Source organism: Lytechinus pictus, chromosome 17 (genome assembly GCF_037042905.1).
Source record: "Lytechinus pictus isolate F3 Inbred chromosome 17, Lp3.0, whole genome shotgun sequence".
Classification (NCBI taxonomy): Eukaryota; Metazoa; Echinodermata; class Echinoidea; order Temnopleuroida; family Toxopneustidae; genus Lytechinus; species Lytechinus pictus.
In genome coordinates this window covers 16,752,660-16,774,457 of record NC_087261.1, presented here as the reverse complement: position 1 = coordinate 16,774,457, position 21,798 = coordinate 16,752,660, and the positions used below count along the sequence as shown (strand labels likewise).

The window sequence follows — 21,798 nt, the reverse complement described above, 5'->3', positions numbered from 1 at the left end:
AATGATTTGCTTTTAATTCTTGATCTACCACTTGTAAATTTGCATCTCAAATTTGCCATTGATTGCTAATATTTTCTTCCAAAGGCCACTAAGTCTATGAAATTCTACCTTTGATGGCGTTTTCAGAGTACTTCTGAAGCTGGTACAGGATAACATAGAGAAGTCTGCCATCTATCAGGTCTGCTAGACTCTCGGTTTCCTTGATCCCCTTCAGTTCGGCAAGTTCTTCTCGTAGCTTGCCATATGAAGCCACCAATCGGGCCATGGCATAATGCATCTACATGAAAAACATTTATACACGGAAGGTCTAAAAAATTTTCCCCTTAAATAAATAATAAAGAAACAATCAAACGCTGAATTTGTCATCAAATTCGGATGAAAATTTTGGTTTTAATTATTAAAGGTGTTGCTTCTTTTCACAAAACATTGATATGGAACACATGGGGGCTTTGCAAATCAGGGAAACAATGACATCACGCAATCACTAATTTTTTGGCACTATACATTTGATGAGACTGAGTCATTTCCCGAGAGTTTGTTTAAATCTATTTCACATCTTTAAATCTACAGAATTACAAGTACATCAAATTGGCACAACGCAATACAACATCAATAAACGTATGAACACTAGACTATAGACAATGTACTCTCTTGACTGTCAGGGTCAAATAAAGTTAACTCAATAACTGTAGTCAATAAAGACCATTTAACCCAATCCAGTGCATGTTCACGTAAAAAGATAAAACTTGTTATCCCTCTTTGGTCATACATATTATGATACACATATACATATGCAATATTTTATTACATGCTTTATTTATACTATATCTTTTCATATCAAATAAAAATCAAATTCTTTATGTTTTAAGAAGCTATGTTTTGGCTACCCATTAACAATAATTTGGACAAACCTTCTGAAGGAAATCTTTCATGAGTCCTGTCATGCTTGGTGAAATCAGATTGTCATCTGGTGCATTTTGAGCTCTGGCCTCAAGAGGGAGGTATTGCAATAAGACCACATGTAAAAGAAAAGCTTGAGCAACACCTTCCAAAAAGGTTTTCTACATGTGAGAAATAAAAGCAGTTGTACCCAGTGAGACAAAAAAAAACCCTTACATTTCAAAATTCAGGAACACATTGGGGGATTTCAAGTTCGGTGTTGGTGTTGAGAGCGTAAAAAGGCAGCTGAACCAAGCTCCAACATCGAGCTGGGTTCAGAGGAACGATACCGATTGCATTATCAATAGCACATGACATCACGCCTCTGCGTTGCGCTGCTGAATCATCTCAACTTCACGCTAGAAGTCTGGACGACGAAAATGAAATCGGAAAGAAATGCATTAAATTCTCATCGTACAGATTACCAATGCTTTAATCAATTCAAGAATTCAAAAGAGTGAACATTATTCTTCATCAAAAAAAATATATAAAGTTCACATAATTTGTACTTATCTTAACTGATATATTTCATCGTGTTTGCCGCCTGTTCACGAGCTTGAGATTGCCAACACCAACACCGAACTTGAAATCATGATTTTCCCAATCCCTGGGGGATGGTGTTGGTGAATGGGGAAATTGCACGTAGATCGTCAACACCAGCCGCAGTGCTGGGTTCAGCAGACAACATTCAACACCAGCTTTCAACACAAACAGCCGTAAATACGTCATATTTTCCGAGGTCAATTCCAACACCAGCCTGATTTCAAGTACGGTGTTGTGGCTGGTATTGGTGTTGTCACAACACCAACACCAGATTTCAACACCGTACTAGAAATCACCTATTGAACTAGAGATGCTCGGCGGGTCGCGCGGCCGAGCACATATATCCCCCGAACCCACCGCGTCATCCATCATTGCGGTATATAGAGCTCACACAGAAATTTGACAAATAAATACAATTATCATGGCGACAATGACCCTGCCCACATTTTGCCTGTGGGTACCAAATTTGATGACGATAATATGACGTAGCAGCGTGACTCTGTATAACCTCAAGTATTGTCCAGTATCACCTGTTGGGGAATACAATTATAGAGTAATCTGGATATATGTTGTAAACCTAACCCTAAGACCTCCCACCAAAATGATAGGCATCTTCGCTTCACCTTCTAATATTGCTTCTCTGTGCCACCAAAATGATAGGCATCTTCGCTTCACCTTCTAATATTGCCTCTGTGTGTTATGACAAACTGGAAAAATAGCAGAAGTTACAGGTTTTACCAAATTTTCCAAAATATGGTTACCATGGCAACGATGTCTCCGCCAACACCAAAATCAATAAGCGGCTTTGCTTTACCATAATGAACCTTCATGCCACATTTGAAGATGATCGGAGAAGTAATGTAGCTGGTAGAGCGCTCACAAGGACATCTCTGCTATTTCCTCAAAAACTCTTGGTACCATGGCAACAATGTCTCCCCCACACCAAAATCAATAGGTGGCTTTGCTTTACCATAATGGACCTTCATGCCACATTTGAAGATGATCGGAGAAGAAATGCAGCTAGTAGAGCGCTCACAAGGACATCTCTGCTATTCCACAAAAACTCTTGTTACCGTGGCAACGATGTCTCCGCATACACCAAAATCAATAGTCGGCTTTGATTTACCATAAAGGCCACCGCACACCTTACGACCCAACTGGTCTGCGACTGGCTTGCGACTGAGTGAGTAGAGATGAATCGCAAGGTAGTCATAAGTCTCGACACCGCACACCTTGCTATCCGACTACCATGCTGTCTGCGACTCACGCATGCGCTTTTTGCTTTTTGCCATAGCAACTGAGAAAATGCACTTACTACTGCATATGCGTGTTGTTTATCATTATACGCGTCGTGCAACTTGCTGTCTGATAGGCTGGAAGTTGGATTGAGCTTGCGATTCAGTCATTGGATTCGACATGTCAAATCCTTACGATTTTCCTTGCGACTGTCTCTGACCGGTCTGCGACTCTCAAGCTAACAAGAGCTGTGACATCACATCTCCCCTCACCCAGTCGTAAGGTGTGCCGTGGCCTTAATGGACCTTCATGCTACATTCAAAGATGATCGGAGAAGAAATGCAGCTGGTAGAGCGCTCACAAGGAAATCTCTGTGGTGGACTGGTGTGACTAGGCCAAATCCATAGTATCCTCCGAACTCTGTTCGGGGATACAATTACTTATATATTTAACTATACATGCATATGTCCTGAAACGGTATCGTCTCCCAACTAATTTAGATTCCATAAGGTGTTTACGCTTGGATAACCATGATGTATCATTTACTGCAATAAAAAAAGTTTTTTTGTGCTAAAGTAAGGCATGGGTGCAATGGGCATGTATAATCGAGAGGTCCATGGGTTCAAAATCCTACACGAGTTGAAGTGAACTTCATTGCAAAATACATTTCCAATTACACTCTTTTGTATACAATACTACAGTATAAAACTCAGCGAATACAAAGATCAATAGCAACACTTGTGCGGTTTGATAGCAAAAGAATAAGAGCAATCTCATTGCTGAGATTGTTGAAAAATTCTTCACATGAGGATAACTGAACAAAATGCAAAATCAAATTTTGATCAAAACCAGCCAAACATTTCAAGCCAGGGGTCCAATTGACTACTCCCTGATTCAGGCCGCCACTACATTTTCCGAAATTGATAATCATCATTGAATTTTAAATAAACTTTTCCTGTTGAAATTTGCACAAACAGACTTCTGAATCAAATCAATAAAAATCATCTATTTTACAAATATAACAGTTATAATCTTGGTGCATCCATCAAGGTAGAATATTAACCAAATGAAAACAAAAACAAAGTAATACAAAATAGAATCTCACGTCAGTGCTTTCATGTTCTTTGTCTGATGTTCCCTTGATGATCTCCGCACAAGCCATGACCACAATGAGGTCACGACTAGTAGACATCAAGTTTGGATCTCCTTTGTTGTTCTCAACACTAGAAAGCAGCTGCTTGCATAGCTGTAAAAAGGACAAGTTTCACAAAGATTTAAGTGTGACAAGAAAATCAAACTTTGATTCCAAGTTTCATGCAATACATGTTTATAATGTATCTTCCCATCTGTCAGATCGATTCCATGCCATTTGCTCCAGCGACAATATGAAAAAATCTGCACGTTATTAACCTAAAGCCCAACCTCCAAAACTAAATAATCCCTAATCCTAATCTTTACATTATTATGAACCAAAGACTCTATTACAATCCTAATTCTAACCTTAGTGTAGTAGGTTTCACGGTACACCATGTACAGTGTATCTTTCTTGGGCAAGTGTTGGTCCTGAAAAGGACCACCCAATCTCGACGTTTCGACAAGTGTGTTCTTGTCGTCCTCAGGAGAATGAGCAAAGTTTGTAAAAGCAGGCCTTATATACTCTGTCGAAGTGCCGTATGCACGGCACCTCGCAGGGTACATGTCTCTGATTGGCTAGATAAGTCACATGACATCCACATATGCGGACGTGGGTGACAACACACAAAATTGGGCACGCAAAACCAGCGACGACCGGAAATGCAGTCAGTTATCAATCCCGCTAGGATTAGCATCAATGACAAAAGCCACCACTTCCGCCCGTACACGGCAGTGCTCACACGTGTGTGGAACGTTCCGGTAGGCTAATTAGGCAAATTAGTCTCTTTGTCTAGAACGGTAAGCCAGAGATTGCTTGAGGAACAGTGTTATGTTCCTCAATCTCCAACGCTTCTCTGACTCTCCGCCGATGCCAGTAGGGGACACGGGTGACCAGTCTACTTTCATCCCAGAGGATCCGGTGATCATGCGTATAAGCTTCAATAAGCAAATAAGCTTCAATCTGCCCTCACTACCCATAAGGACAAGCGCAACTCCAAGGACCTCCCTGGAGTTTACTGAATGCGGTAAGGTTTACATCGGAGAGAGGGGTCGTTCCTTTAACACTCGGATTAAGGAACACAAGGCCCATGGTACCAGGTAGGAGAGACGAGAGGGACAAGTCTGCAATCATCGATCATGCTCATACGCATGATCACCGGATCCTCTGGGATGAAAGTAGACTGGTCACCCGTGTCCCCTACTGGCACCAGCGGACAGTCAGAGAAGCGTTGGAGATTTGAACGTTCCACACACGTGTGAGCACTGCAGTGTACGGGCGGAAGTGGTGGCTTTTGTCATTCATGCTAATCCTAGCGGGAATGATAACTGACGGCATTTCCAGTCGTCGCTGGTTTTGCACGCCCAATTTTGTGTGTTGTCACCCACGTCCGCATATGTGGATGTCATGTGACTTATCTAGCCAATCAGAGACATGTACCCTGCGAGGTGCTGTGCATATGGCACTTCGACAGAGTATATAAGGCCTGCTTTTACAAACTTTACTCATTCTCCTGAGGACGACAAGAACACACTTGTCGAAACGTCGAGATTGGGTGGTCCTTTTCAGGACCAACACTTGACCAAGAAAGATACATGGTGTACCGTGAAACCTACTACACTATTCTTCTTCGCCATGGAAACCTTCAGAAGTTACATAATTCTAACCTTATGCCCTATTTACCAGAGCAAATGTCACCGGAGCATATGTCATGTCATCGTCAGACCATGTTTGGAGGGCGAGCACTCCAGACTGCTTTGTCATAAATGAGGTAATGCATTACAAACCATGTTCGTGTTGTGATTCACATTCTCAATAAGTATCGCAAATATGGTCTTGAGAGTTGTGCGAGAATTGAAAGAAAAATAAACGAAATGTTGCAAATCGTTTGGGGCGGCTTGGATCTATTCCGAGCCCTCACACCCGGCCGCCCGCTCCCCCCCCCCCCCAGCCTAGTTCAGTTTGAATAATATTGTAAACTTGCAATGCAACTCACCATGGACAATTCTGTGTCAATGTAGCCCTGGGCATTTTTCCTCTTCAAACGCTGAGTTGCTCGTCTATAGGCAATGGCAATATCATCATTCTGAAAAAATGTAAAGGTAAAGATGGGCGTGGTGTATTGCAAAACAAAATAAAGTGAATCCAAAACCATATTGGTATTCATTGTGAAAGACTTTGACTTCTGGAAAAAGCAGCAAATTGAAGCTCGCTGCTTTTTGAAAATGCAATATCGGTACCTACAATTTTCAACAAACCACACAGAGAAATATACTCTAAATATTCATGTACTTATCCTAAAGATATTTAGATCTTTATCCTAAATAGTTATCCACTGAGCCAAAACACCTCATTATAAATGTTCTTGGAGAATTATTGTGTAAAAATTGATATTTTTCTTGGAATTCCTACAGCATGATTTCTAAATGAAGTTAAGCAGCAGGAAAACATAAAAGGGGGCAGACTATTTTGCCCTAATATGATCAACAATATTGACCCTTAAGAATTTGTGATTTTGAATGCTTTGGGGTGACAATCTTTTATAAAGTAGCCCAAATATCTGCTACAAACAATATTTAATTAGTAGGCCATATTTTACATACAGAATGAGATATTCTTTTTTTCCAATAAAATAGCTCATCTATCAAAAGGGTAGCCCTCATAATGAAAGGAAACGCCCCAAAAATTCAGCAATTGCCCCAGTGTGGCAAAAAATAGCCCCATAAAAAAAAAAAATATTCTTCCTAACCTGGACTAAAATTTTCTTCTTACCTTGCAGATAACTAGACTCTTGAAACCAGGGTGCACTTTCCTTGCCTCAACGTAGAATGTATCAATGCTTCTCAGTGACCGGCTCAGATTAGAGGACAAAGCACAATCCACGCCGTTCCTGACTGCTGACAGCATTAGAGAACGTATCAAGAGCTGGCGCATCCTGTGGGTTGCGACCGACTCACCGTCACTAAGCATGACAAACGCTGGATGATGACGGCTGATGTATTCACTCCACTCTTTGCTGTAAGGGTTGGGTATTTGGGTTATCACAGTGCACCTTGTATTATATTTAAGGTGTTGTATGATGCTACGTCGAGTAAGTAGTTCAAGTGGATGACTGTGCCACAGAGTCTCGGCTTCTGAGAAGAAAATGACATGGAATTGACCCTCACGCTCCTGGAAATCCTGTAGAATCAAAGAAAAGTTCAAAAATTAGCTTATGCCATTGGGCTTTCCGAAAGGACTAAAATGAAAGCATGGCACAGCTTTATTTCAGAGTGAAAAATATCGCTACATGTATAATCACTGATTTGGGGTCATTTTGAATCATACAAAGTTTAATTTGGATCTTCATCTGACACATGAATGATTTATAGACATATCTTTAAAATATTTCTTACTTCCATTTCAGGTTTATATTATATTTTATTGAAATAAATCAATATAATTACATATTCATAAAATTGGAACGATTCAAAATAATAGGTACAAAATGCAAAAATAAGGCAAGGCATATAATATATAAATAATCAACAACTCGAAAATTGAGGCAGGATGAATATCTGACATACATGTATACCACATATCTACAAAAAAGAGAGGGAGGGGATACCCCAACTAGATAGATCGTAAATTCAACTTTATTGCTCCTTTAAATGGGTACCTCAGTCTGAAAATAATGATTAATATATATAGAAAACAAAAACAAAAAACATAGCATTAAAATTTAATCAAAATCAAAAAAGGATTAACAAAGTTATGATTTTTTTAATATTTGCATTATTACAGTGAAACAGTGATATGCAAGTGTTTATAAATATTCGATATAAAGCAAACTGATGATGTCATATCCCCACTTCTTTCTTATTATTATTATATGAAAATATGTTTATTCAAATTTTATCCTTCAAGAATTCAAAATATAGGATATACAACTGTTTTAATGCATCAGATATTCATTGCTTCAACTTATTTTATCATAAATGGGACATATAATACACAAATGTTTCAAAATATGAAAAAAAATACATGTACATGTATGACTCCATGTACATAATAAAAATTTAAAAAAGGAAAGTGGGGACATGACATCATCAGCCCATCTGATATTCATGATGATGTGCTTATAGCTGTTTTCACAAATCATTATTAGAATTCAAGTGGAAGTTTACCCAATTCGTTTAGATATAATCATTTTCAGCCTGGAGTACCCCTTTTATGTAACTAACCTGCAGGAAGAATTCCACAAGATAGACCAAGTGAAGCAGTTGTCCACCATGTGAGAAGTCTAACCCAGGTTGAGCAAAGATGTCGGCTAGAATAGAATCACCGTCTATTACAAACAAATCTGACTCGGTAAAGTCATGCATAAGGTTCAGATTTCTGTATAGAAAATATATTGAGAACAACAATTTAGCGAAGAGTCATACAGTGTCAAAATAATGTTTCGGAGGGGCAGTGCAGGGGTGGGAAATAGGGGGCAAGTCCTTGCTCATGCAGGGGACTTGAGATTTTGTTGAAAAACTGACATTGGGAGGAAGTGGGAGGGGGGCAAAGATGGGCACATGTTCTATAATCCAATTACAAAACTGCTTTACAAATACCTGGGACCGTACCTGCTCCCAAAATTACAGAGATGCTACGATATTTAAAGGGGAATGAAACATTTGGAACAAGTAGGCTTGTGTCGAAACAGAAAAATCATAGAATAAAAACAAAGAAAGTTTGAGAAAAATCGGTCAAATAATGAGAAAGTTATGAGCATTTGAATATTGCTTTATTGCAATCACTAATGCTATGGAGATCCTCCCATTGGCATTGCGACAAGGATGTGTGATGTCACATGTGAACAACTTTCCCTTTGATGGACTATAAAATATCCTCAAATATCTCTTTTTGCTTTTTCTTATGGTGATACAAACTCTTTATCCATGATGTATTCTTTAAAAATCTGTATTACATGCCCTCCTAAAGAAAGAACACATGATCTACTGATAGATGTGATAAAATAGGCAATTCAAGTGAAATATATACTAAAGTAATGGGAAGAGTTGTTCACAAGTGACATCACACATCTTTGTTGCATTGCCAATTTGAGGATCTCCATAGCATTAGTGATCGCAATATTCAAATGCTCATAACTTTCTCATTATTTGTCCGATTTTTCTCAAACTTTCGTTGATCTGTTTCTTTTATTTTTCTGTTTTCACACAAGCTACACTGTATCTCGTTCCAAAGGTTTCTCCTTTAAATGACAGAAAAAATAATTATCACGCCTTTGCCTTAGAGTTTCATGGAAGCAGATAAAATGAAGTCATACATGTAACACAAACAAATCTCCTTTCAGAATTGCTGAATCTTGAACGTACATATACATGTAACACAGAAAGACCTATTTTGTCCTTTTCTTTGTAATTGACAAGTTAGGAATTGACCTTTGTTCAATTAACTTTTTTCCGTACATATGAAGAGGACAGCCTCTCAATATTTTGTTCTCCTTTTTTATCCCTTATTCCTTTTCTTCTCTTCATTTTGTGTTAGTTGTTATTGTTTTGCATAAAATTAAGTGATACAAATGGCATGTCAGTCAAGCTTTAAGCACATGCAGGTGTATGTAGCAGAACCTTAACATGTTCATTAAAGTACTTTGACTTTGAACTATATACAGTTGCAGCCAGAAGTTTACATACACACAGGAAATTAAAAGAAAAGTTTACACTTGCCAAAACATCATAAAATTTAATGTATCTTATACAATATTTGTGCTATCATGACAAATTTGATATCAAACAAATGAGTATGTCATACCCCTTCATCACATTGCTTTGTTATCAGGAGCTGAAAAATATTTAGGTGTAATATTTCCCCAAAAATCTTTATATTTTAGACAAATGAGAAATAAAAACTTGACAAAAATAATTCATATTTGTGCTAGTTACTTCTTAAGACATTTCTGATTATACTTTTTTGTTCAGTGGTGAAATATTATGATAGAAACTGTGATATAAATCATAGATTTTGCATTCATACAGTATATTTCTATGAAACGATGTTTGAAAATATAATAACAAACAATAGAATACATTTGGCACAAATATTTCTTTGTTTTCTTCAAAGAAAATTTCCACCTGAAATACACTTTAATCCAAACGGCATCCCAATCATGAGAAAGAGCTTAATACGTTCTTTCATCTGATACCAAAGTCGTCATGGTAGTATCCATATTTCTGAAGATACAATAAATTTTACAATGTTTGGCAAGCGAACAAATTTCACTGAATTCCATGGGTGTATGTAAACTTTTGGCCTCAACTGTACATTCACTTACATGTATTCTGTGTATCTCTAATCTACTACATAGTATTTTTTCAAGGTACTCACATTCTGGGTGCATAGATGTACAGTCTTTTGCATAACTTGTAGACAGAGTGGAGTAATTTCAAATCCTGGACATAAGAAAAAGAAAAAAAAACTGCATTATACAGTTATAATGATAATAGTAATAGTAATAATAATAATTATACTTGCTTGTATAAAGCGTAGCACTTTTTTTCAAAAGTATCATGTCGCTATGGCTTTAGAAGAGCAGCTGTTACATGTACACGGACTGTGTTTCAAGGAATAAATTCCTACCAGGTACTCATCCACCTAGTCACCTGGGTTGAGTGCAGCGCAATGTGGATCAATATCTGTTGTGGCTAGGAATCGAACCCAGTAACCTGTTTCAAAGTCTGGAAAGCAATCCACAAGGCCACGACACCCCATCAGATCTTTATACTTGTAGTTTTTATACTGATCATATTTTTGTGTCAGATCATGAATAATTCCTGATAGTCTTCAGGCCATGTGGAAATATGTCCTGTATATTTGAATGTGACAGAGTTGTCTAATTCGCTATCTACAAAGCAGTGCTTGGCGCTCACACAAGCATACCAACACATCGTACTAGTGCACCACAGGCCATCCACAGATACTATGTATTTAATAGGACTGTTTAGTTTGGACTTTATGCTGCTAGGATCTATCCGATGCTTGAATTCAAATTGCTTCCAATGTTCTGGGTACTTATTTTTTAAAGAAAATTAAGAATGTTAATACAAAGCCAAGGTAATAACTTTCTTTTAACACGTTCAATAGAAAATATTTTTTTCATTTCTGCATTAAGCTTCAGGGAGGTTTCCCAAACTTAGCAAATGTTTTTTTTTTCCTTCTTTAATGCGCAACAATTATAGAATTATCTTACCCTTTTCTTCTTTTCATCACCTTCCTTTTCAGCATCTCCTTGATCTGGGGATTCATCATCATTCTCCTCATCATTGTCACTTCCCTCATCATCACTCGACTCAAGGTCGCTCAAATCTACATGGATTATACAATATCAACAATCATTTCTGCCAATTACTATACTTGAAAGGGGCGAGGGGAGTAGTTCAGTATACATTATGTGCATGTCACTTGACCTGTTTATTATCATATTGATACTCTATATATCCCTTACTGAAAATTTATTGCCATTTGATTGGTCGAGAGCCTTTCACATGACTAATCATAATTTCACCAGAAAAATTCATCGGAGATGAAAATAGTTTGTGAGGTCAGAGTAGAATAGTTTTTTTTTACTATTTTGCGTCCGACTGAAAACCATGTCATCACTGGGACATAGCGCACCGGGTTTTTCTTTCAAAAGTAGAGTAAAAGTATTCATCTTTCGTTGGTCCGGCAAGGTTACTATTTTCCATCGGGGCAAAGTAATTGCCGAATCAACCTCGGATAAGATATCTTGACTAAACTTTCTTAACCCGGTATATTGGTATAAAATATCCCTTGTTTGGAGCCCAACAGTAATAATAATAATCATCATCATACTTAAAGCATCACCTACAGAGCTATAATCTATTCTGGGTTGCAATATTGTTGTCACCTGGCTCTAGCTCGAGCAGCCTCTTCAAGAGTTCAGTGCATTCAACTAGATTAATCCGGCATAAAACCCATTTATCTCACCTGGGTCAAGCGCGGCACATTGCTGCAGCTGAAGTTGTCGCAATCCAGCACCCATGCGATAACTAAGCCTTACAATGACCTCTCTTTAATTGTCATCTACTGCCTCATGACATGGACCATAAGCAAATACTTTGATCATGTATCCTCTAAATTTTCAAATTGGCAGCTCGATCTTCCTCATAGCAGTATACGCAATCAATCACCCCTCCCACTTCAAAACTGAATGACCCTCCCCCTACAGGATTTCACACACAAAGACTTCAAGTACCTTTTATCACCAAAAACATCCAGAATGGTTACACACCGTGATGTAATTTCCAGTGGAATCACCTAACGTAGGCCTGCTGGTGATAATTCTTATTCTACTCTTGGTGATTCATATCCAAATGCATTCCCAATAAAAATGCACAATAATCTCCCTGAAATAAGCAATGAATGAATGTAGCTGCCACCATTTTATACCTATTTCTTCATCCGACCCATCCGATGAGTCCTGTGCCATTGGGGCATCTCCTTCTTCCTCCTCATCACCAAACTCATCATCGGTATCACCATCATCCTTGGCAACACCAGTCAGATGTTGGGTCTGTCCGCCCTCAGCCATTCCCTACAAAAAAACAAGATACAAAACTCAAGAGGGGTATGCAATACAAATATGTAACTTGTCATATAGCCTGTGCTGCAATAGCAGGAATCTGGAGCTCTGCAGGTGCTATATGCATATTTGTCTTCAACTCTTCATGTATGATGAAAATTGAGGATTGGTGTATACTCCTGCAGGATTCTAGCCATCGGCTGCTAGGGGGTCATATCAGCCACTACTTGACGAGGAACAAAAGTGGCGAGGCATTGTCAAAAGGCTAGCAGGATTCATGCCAGATTTCTACGGGCAATGCGCGGTTCTGACATACATGACAAGGTGAACCCTTGTCAATGTCAGTGCCACAATGCATCTTTTCATGGCGGCTTTAGCACTACCCATTGCTCTGTCTACAATAAAAAGGTTCCCTCTTTGGACAAGGTGCCTTTTGTGACTGAATGTGGGGCTGATATTATGATCGATTGAATGCATTTAATAAATTTTTTAAAATATTACTCACAACCCATTATAAACTTTGAGTTATAGAATACAGGCCCAGGGTTATAAAGTCTGAGATGTACCTTGAAAATGATCATGTGTGAAATGGGGGACGACTGAATGTTTGTTAAATGTCAAGTCCACCCAGAAAAATGTTGATCTGGGGCCCGTAACACAAAACTTAGCAATGATCGTAGAACATTTTTCTATGATAATAATAATAATAATAATATATGTGATTTGTAATGCGCCAAATGATTGATTCCATTGACTCCGGGCATTGACTACAATGTACAATCCATCGTGAAAATAAAACTTACGATCAATCACCAACCTTTGTGTTATGGGATCCTAAATATAGAAAAATCAAACTAGCATATCACTGAAAATTTCATCACAATGGGATGTAAAAAAAACAAGGCAAAAGCGATTTTGTGTCTCGCCCACTTATGAAAATAACCAGAAATATCGTGATTTGCGAGGGCACGTAACATAATTGTATGGAAACTTCATTGTGAAATGACTGGGTTGGTATAACACTTGTTATAAGAGCCTTGCACGTAAACTTTATTGTTGACCTTTGACCTTACCATGTGACCTCCGACTGCAGCATAACATGCAGGTCCCCAAAGTCCATCTACCATCCAAGTTTTGTTGAAAAGTGACTTACGGTTGCGGAGTTAGTTGTCATATTAAGAGAGTCTTGCATGTAAACTTTAACATTGACCTGAAAATGACCTTTGACCTAATCATGTGACCTCTGACTGCAGCATCACATGCAGGTCCCCCAAGTCCATCTACCTTCCAAGTTTGGTTGAAAAGTGACTTCGGTTAAGGAGTTAGGTGTCATAAGAGAGTCTTGCATGTAAACTTTAACGTTGACCTAAAAATGACCTATGACCTTATCATGTGACCTCCGAATGCAGCATAACATGCAGGTCCCCCAAGTCCGTCTACCATCCAAGTTTGGTTGGAAAGCGACTTACGGTTGCGAAGATAAGTGTCATAAGAGTCTTGCATGTAAACTTAACGTTGACCTGAAAATGACCATTGCAGGTCGCCTAAGTACATCTACCATCCAAGTTTTGTTGAAAAGTTACTTACGGTTGCAGAGTTAGGTGTCATAAGAGAGTCTTGCATGTAAACTTTAACGTTGACCTAAAAATGACCTATGACCTTATCATGTGACCTCCGACTGCAGCATCACATGCAGGTCCCCCAAGTCCATCTACCATCCAAGTTTGGTTGAAAAGTGACTTACGGTTAAGGAGTTAGGTGTCATATGAGAGTCTTGCATGTAAACTTTAACGTTGACCTAAAAATGACCTATGACCTTATCATGTGACCTCCGAATGCAGCATAACATGCAGGTCCCCCAAGTCCGTCTACCATCCAAGTTTGGTTGGAAAGCGACTTACGGTTGCAGAGTTAAGTATCATAAGAGAGTCTTGCATGTAAACTTTAATGTTGACCTGAAAATGACCTTTGACCTTACCATGTGACCTCCGATGGCAGCATAACATGCAGGTCCCCCAAGTCCATCTACCATCCAAGTTTGGTTGAAAAGTGACTTACGGTTGCGAAGATATGTGTCATAAGAGTCTTGCATGTTAACTTTAACGTTGACCTGAAAATGACCTTTGACCTTTAATACCATGTGACCTTCGACTACAGCCTAACATGAAGGTCCCCCAAGTTGATTCAATAAAAATGGTTTAAAAGCGACTTACGGTTGCAGAGTTAGGTGTCATAAGAGTCTTGCATGTAAACTTTAACGTTGACCTGAAAATGAATTTTGACCTTACCATGTAACCCCCGACTGCAGCATAACATGCAGGTCCCCCAAGTCCATCTACCATCCAAGTTTGGTTGAAAACTGACTTATGGTTGCGAAGATAAGTGTCATAAGAGTCTTGCATGTAAACTTAACGTTGACCTGAAAATGACCATTGCAGGTCGCCTAAGTACATCTACCATCCAAGTTTTGTTGAAAAGTTACTTACGGTTGCAGAGTTAGGTGTCATAAGAGAGTCTTGCATGTAAACTTTAACGTTGACCTAAAAATGACCTTTGACCTAACCGTATGACCTCCGACTGCAGCATCACATGCAGGTCCCCCAAGTCCATCTACCATCCAAGTTTGGTTGAAAAGCGACTTACGGTTGCAGAGTTAGGTGTCATAAGAGTCTTGCATGTAAACTTTAACGTTGACCTGAAAATGACTTTTGACCTTACCATGTAACCCCCGACTGCAGCATAACATGCAGGTCCCCCAAGTCCATCTACCATCCAAGTTTGGTTGAAAACTGACTTATGGTTGCGAAGATAAGTGTCATAAGAGTCTTGCATGTAAACTTAACGTTGACCTGAAAATGACCATTGCAGGTCGCCTAAGTACATCTACCATCCAAGTTTTGTTGAAAAGTTACTTACGGTTGCAGAGTTAGGTGTCATAAGAGAGTCTTGCATGTAAACTTTAACGTTGACCTAAAAATGACCTTTGACCTAACCATATGACCTCCGACTGCAGCATCACATGCAGGTCCCCCAAGTCCATCTACCATCCATGTTTGGTTGAAAAGTGACTTCAGTTGCGGAGTTAGGTGTCATAAGAGAGTCTTGCATGTAAACTTTAACGTTGACCTAAAAATGACCTATGACCTTATCATGTGACCTCCGACTGCAGCCTAACATGCAGGTCCCCCAAGTCCATCTACCATCAAAGTTTGTTTGAAAAGTGACTTACGGTTGCGAAGATAGGCGTCATAAGAGTCTTGCATGTAAACTTTAACGTTGACCTGAAAATGACCTTTGACCTTACCATGTGGCCTCCGACTGCAGCCTAAAATGAAGGTCCCCTAAGTCCATCTACCATCCACGTTTGGTTGAAAAGTGACTTAGGGTTGCGAAGATATGTGTCATAAGAGTCTTGCATGTTAACTTTAACGTTGACCTGAAAATGACCTTTGACCTTTAATACCATGTGACCTTCGACTACAGCCTAACATGAAGGTCCCCCAAGTTGATTCAATAAAAATGGTTTAAAAGCGACTTACGGTTGCAGAGTTAGGTGTCATAAGAGTCTTGCATGTAAACTTTAACGTTGACCTGAAAATGAATTTTGACCTTACCATGTAACCCCCGACTGCAGCATAACATGCAGGTCCCCCAAGTCCATCTACCATCCAAGTTTGGTTGAAAACTGACTTATGGTTGCGAAGATAAGTGTCATAAGAGTCTTGCATGTAAACTTAACGTTGACCTGAAAATGACCATTGCAGGTCGCCTAAGTACATCTACCATCCAAGTTTTGTTTCTTACGGTTGCAGAGTTAGGTGTCATAAGAGAGTCTTGCATGTAAACTTTAACGTTGACCTAAAAATGACCTTTGACCTAACCATATGACCTCCGACTGCAGCATCACATGCAGGTCCCCCAAGTCCATCTACCATCCAAGTTTGGTTGAAAAGTGACTTCAGTTGCGGAGTTAGGTGTCATAAGAGAGTCTTGCATGTAAACTTTAACGTTGACCTAAAAATGACCTATGACCTTATCATGTGACCTCCGACTGCAGCCTAACATGCAGGTCCCCCAAGTCCATCTACCATCCACGTTTGGTTGAAAAGTGACTTAGGGTTGCGAAGATAGGTGTCATAAGAGTCTTGCATGTAAACTTTAACGTTGACCTGAAAATGACCTTTGACCTTACCATGTGACCTCCGACTGCACCATAACATGCAGGTCGCCTAAGTACATCTACCATCCAAGTTTTGTTGAAAAGTGACTTACGGTTGTGGAGTTAGTTGTCATATTAAAAGAGAGTCTTGCATGTAAACTTTAACTTTGACCTGAAAATGACCTTTGACCTTACCATGTGACCTCCGACTGCAGCATATCATGCAGGTCCCCCAAGTCCATCTACCATCCAAGTTTGGTTGAAAAGTGACTTATGGTTGCGGAGTTAGGTGTCATAAGAGAGTCTTGCATGTAAACTTTAACGTTGACCTGCGTGTAAACTTTAACGTTGACCTGAAAATGAACTTTGACCTTACCATGTGACCTCCGACTGCAGCGTAACATGCAGGTCTCCCAAGTCCATTTACCATCCAAGTTTGGTTGAAAAGTGACTTACGGTTGTGGAGTTATGTGTCATTAGGTTTGTGACGGACGGACGATGGACGACATTTGGATCCCTACATGTAAGTCTCGCCTTCACCTCTGGTGGGCGAGACAAAAAGTATATATGTCATTTTAAAGTTTCGCTTATTTTTAACAAAACAGTGGTATGCACGACTCAATGACATGCAAATTAGACAGTTGATGATGTCCCTCACTCACCTTTTTTTTTATTGTTTAAATTATAAAAAATACAATATTTCATTTTTTACAGATTTGACAATAAAGACCAACTTGACTGAACCATATAGTATAAAACAGTGCTAATTCCACATGAACAGAGAGGAATTAATCATTGTTTCACTTGGCAATGAGGAGAAAATTTGAATATTTCATATTTCATAATAAAATAAAAAAGAAATAGTGAGTGGATGACATCACCAGTCTCCTCATTTGCATACCGACCAGGATGTGCATACATATAACAATTTTTCAAATTAAGCGAAACTTTAAGATGTCATATAACTTTCTTATTTTACATCAGATTTAAGTTCTCAGTTGTACCTCAAATCAATCAATCATCAAACCAAATTGGAAATAAGTGAAACTATATGAGACGCAAAATGAACTGACAGAAACCGAAGAAGTCTTCTAGTGCACTGATTTAATATCTGGGCTTTGCCTCAGCTAAACTTGGGATCACATAATAATTTACATATATTCAAATCAAGTACAGTCAACCTATCAAAATAAAATGAATCATGGAAGGATCAAACTAAAATGTAAGAACCCAATTCATAAGATAAACCAGTAAGGAATGAGATGAAGATGATAAAGATGTCTGGGTGATTATGTAATAATGGAAGTAGAAACTAAGGAGTCAGGTGAGGGATGGAATGGGTGGAACACCTGTATAGAGAAGGAATGAAGATGACAAAAGAGAATCAGAAGAAAAGAATTGGAGATGGATGATTATGAATGACAACTGAATATCATTAAACTCATATAACCCATGGACCTATGAAGAGATGGACATTCATCGCTTTAAATAGATAATGAATTCACTTACAGGTGACTGTAATTGTCATCTGAATAACATTCTCTTCATACTAGTCTTCTGTGGTCCAATGACGTCACCGTGAGAAGCCCGGGGGGGGGGGGCACTCGACCAAAAAAGTGGTAGGGGTGTGCCGCGGGCGAGACAAAAAACGGGGGCCTTGGAGCGGGCTAATTGTTAAAAGGAGGGTCTTCGGAATGGGCTTCGGAACTACAAATGTTTGTGAAAACGGGGGTCCTTGGAACGGATCGCCAGCGTGTGATGAGTGCGTATCATAGAGATGTATATCTCTATGGTGCGTATGCATCCCAATGGAACGGGCATGCGTGCATGATGAAGCTAGCGCGGCCTCCGCCGGGTGCGCTCGCCCAGAGGCGATGGTCGGACAGCGCTCTGCGGCCGCTTTTCACCAAAATTGCAGCTCCTTGTAGCAGATCAATGCGACCGGAACGGCGTAACAAAAAATATGCGAAGCTTTGGAGCGGATTTTTTTCTCGATAAGAAGAAAATGCTATGCTTTGGAGCGGCTTTCTTTGTTCTTTTTTATTTATTTATTTATTTAAAACGGTTTAATTCAACAAGGGTGTCTATAGCGGCTGAAAAGCCGAATTGCATTACCCTTTACATCATTTACATAAAAAATACAATCAATATCAAACAAAGAACAACTGAATTTACACAAATTCTACATCTTAAATACACTTATATCACGATATAAATTAAATTAAATAATAAATTGATACTGATAGTACATGCATTTGTTGTAAAATGTTGTAAAAAAAAATAGTAAAAAAAAAAATAAAAAATAAAAATCTTACAGATTAATTAAAAATTCACATCTGAATGGCAAGACTCGTTTTTTTCTTTCCCGTAATAACCTGATTAAAAATGTTATAATGAAATAATATGGTTCATCATCTTAAGTTGTTTACTCAAAGCAAAGGACAGAGAGAATTACAATAGGAATTAGAAAGAGAGGGAAATTCTCAATAAGACAAAAATGCTATGCCTTGGAACGGAAATATGAGTGTAAAAATGGGGGTCCCCTCCGCGGCACATACCCACTATGCATTATATACTGACAGCCAAAACTCATTCTCGCTACTCACCGGGGCTCTTTCCGGTGAGACGCCATACAATGGTATTTTTTTTTCATTAAAAAATAAAAATCATCCAAAAAAGAGCAAATTTGATAACCTTGGCCCGAAAAGTGACTTCGCATGTCTCTTCTACGGAAATAAAAGGAAGCCTGATGGTGGCGCTAATAAATTTCACAGCCTTGATTCAGATCCTCTGTAATTTCATAAGTGTGTCTTAATTCTTTGAAAGCGCAATTCTTATGATTACAACTGTACTTGATTAAATATGGGCACCAATAAATGAAATACCTTAAAAAACATAATTTAAGATTATTATTGGCGATGATCACACTTTTTAAAAAATCATTTAAAACGATGACTAATTTAAAAATAAATAGGAAAAAAATGTACGGTACCTTGAATGAAACCAGCAGTACAAGCTTTGTTCGTTTGTCAATAATACGGTCTACCAAAGTCTATACAATGAAGTTTGGACACCTCACGGACTTTGCGTAATGCTTTGCATCGATTTGCGTGTAAAATAGTAAAGGTGCCTAGTTTTTCCCTTGTCATGTCTTTGATATGAATGTAAATTGCGTGCCCTCTTTAGGCCAACAATGGAGGTAAGAGTCCCATATGCACCCCCCACTAAAATTTAAAATAAAAACATGGAGAAGATTCAGAATATATCTAGCCCTAATATAGAACATATATGATGGGGGAGTGGAAATACATACCAAAATATGGCTTTATTCCGTCAAATTTCGAGCAGGACCTAGTGCGTGTAATTGTCCAAAGACATTGGTTTATTTAGTCAGTAAAGGGTCTGTGATTCAAGACTAGTCGAACTATCGGCTGATAATCGTTAAAATACCCCTTCCAGTATTGGCGCTTCTCGCTAGCATAGCGGGAAAGGTCTTGACTGCAGATAAAACGAGGTGAGTTCGAGTCCCAACTAAGGTTAGCAACAGTAAAAACAAAATAGAAAAATCTGAAGTGAACGAACCGGAAGTCTCAACAATCTTTTGTTATTTTTGGTGGGGGGTGCATATGGAACTCTTTCCAAAATTGATGTTCTCGATCGCGCACCCTCTTTAGGCCAAAAATTGATGTTCTCGCCATGGTACAGGTAGCGACGTCAAGAGCAAGAAAATATGAGGAACAGGGCCTCGGGGGGGGGGGGGGGGGGTGCACAGTCAAATGTATTTCTGTACACACGCGTGGCCAAATAATATTTCCAAACACCCCCTAAACGAGTTTTTCTCTGTGTGCAAAATAACCCCCTAAACAAATTTTTCGCGAGCTTCATTAACACATTTTGGCCCCTAAACAACTTTGTTGCCAGAATATGACCCCTAAACAAGTTTTGCTTCTTGCTAACAATATATACAAAACTATATTCATGGGTATATTGCATATCCCCCCCCCCCAGTGCACGTGCAGTTATATAGGGTTAAAATACCACAATCAGGAAGAACCTGAACACTTTTCAGAAACGAGGAGGAAAAAGCCCCGGGAAAAAAAACATACGTACATGTACCTTAAACACGTTTGGCTAGTCTTAGAAATAAAAAAGCTTCTGAAAATAAACATACCCTAAATATGTTTGACCCCGTGATTGACCATTGACCATGCAGTCTTTCAAAACCACCCTTAAAATCAGTGTTTTTGATACCCTTAACGAGTGCACGCGCGGCCCGCATCCAAAACTGTCAAAAACACCCCTTTAAACATATTTGTTTGGTCACGCGTGTGTACAGCAATATATTTGACTGCCCCCCCCCCCCCTCCCCCCAGGGAACAGGGTGCTAAAAGAAGTCATCAAAGCCTCAAAGGGATTTTTATCGATCGGTTAGTGAAATGGAACAATTTGTTTAGATTTAACCAGATTTCGTAATTTCGTGCAATCGCATATTAGAAGTGTTTTATCTGGACTCTATATAGGAATCTCCAAAGAGGTGGATCCGCTCATATGCGTCGTGCCTTGATTTTTCCCGTGCACAGCGGCATGTAATGAACCCTTGACTGATGCCTCATGATAAACCCTACATGTATATAGGCCCTAGCTAATCAAATAATGCGATAATACATAGAGATTTCCTGTACCTTGTCCCAAAAATTAAACATTCTGCGCAATAATGATTGTCTTCTTCTTCTGGAAACGATAAAGGCCACAGTCTGGTGTATTGTCGTACTGGATTGTGATCATGAACAAGATGTGAATGTAAAGTGTAACTAAATGTGGACCCTAAGGCTAAGCCCGAGCTCAATTTTTTATTTTTAATATACTGGCATGATCGAAAAGGGATCTTTTTGTTTGTACTTCAGTTGAAGATGATACATATTATTAATATTAATTTCAAACAATCAAATAATGCGAGCGCTGACTTTGGTCTTTGCAGGAAAGTACTATTTGATATTCTAATCTGAAAAGGGACAATTTAAGGACTAGAAATGTATGAAAAGAATATCATTAATCAAACACATTTCAAACAGAGTGGTCAGCAGTCCATTTTGTCAGCACTGGTGTTGTGACTTTTCTCTCCCATTGACTTTCTTTGTCAATATTTTGTACATGTACACAACGAGTGCACACACACCAACACAAACGAGAAGAGTTCAA

The 21,798-nt window shown here is 38.9% G+C and overlaps 1 protein-coding gene across 1 annotated transcript in view; it reads right to left on the bottom strand.

Annotated features, from left to right (window-relative positions):
* LOC129280208 (probable ATP-dependent RNA helicase DDX60) overlaps positions 1–14,003 on the bottom strand; it is a 92,067-nt gene extending 78,064 nt beyond the window's left edge. Inside the window, exons 1-9 of the mRNA XM_064111880.1 lie at positions 12,308–14,003; positions 11,088–11,203; positions 10,226–10,290; positions 8,074–8,227; positions 6,623–7,030; positions 5,847–5,936; positions 3,824–3,964; positions 912–1,061; positions 109–277 (exon numbers count right to left, since the gene is read on the bottom strand). Of these exons, the coding sequence (XP_063967950.1) occupies positions 109–277; positions 912–1,061; positions 3,824–3,964; positions 5,847–5,936; positions 6,623–7,030; positions 8,074–8,227; positions 10,226–10,290; positions 11,088–11,203; positions 12,308–12,449 (1,435 nt within the window). The 5' untranslated portion in view covers positions 12,450–14,003. The remainder of the gene's footprint in view (positions 1–108; positions 278–911; positions 1,062–3,823; positions 3,965–5,846; positions 5,937–6,622; positions 7,031–8,073; positions 8,228–10,225; positions 10,291–11,087; positions 11,204–12,307) is intronic.
* Positions 14,004–21,798: the final 7,795 nt, after the last annotated feature.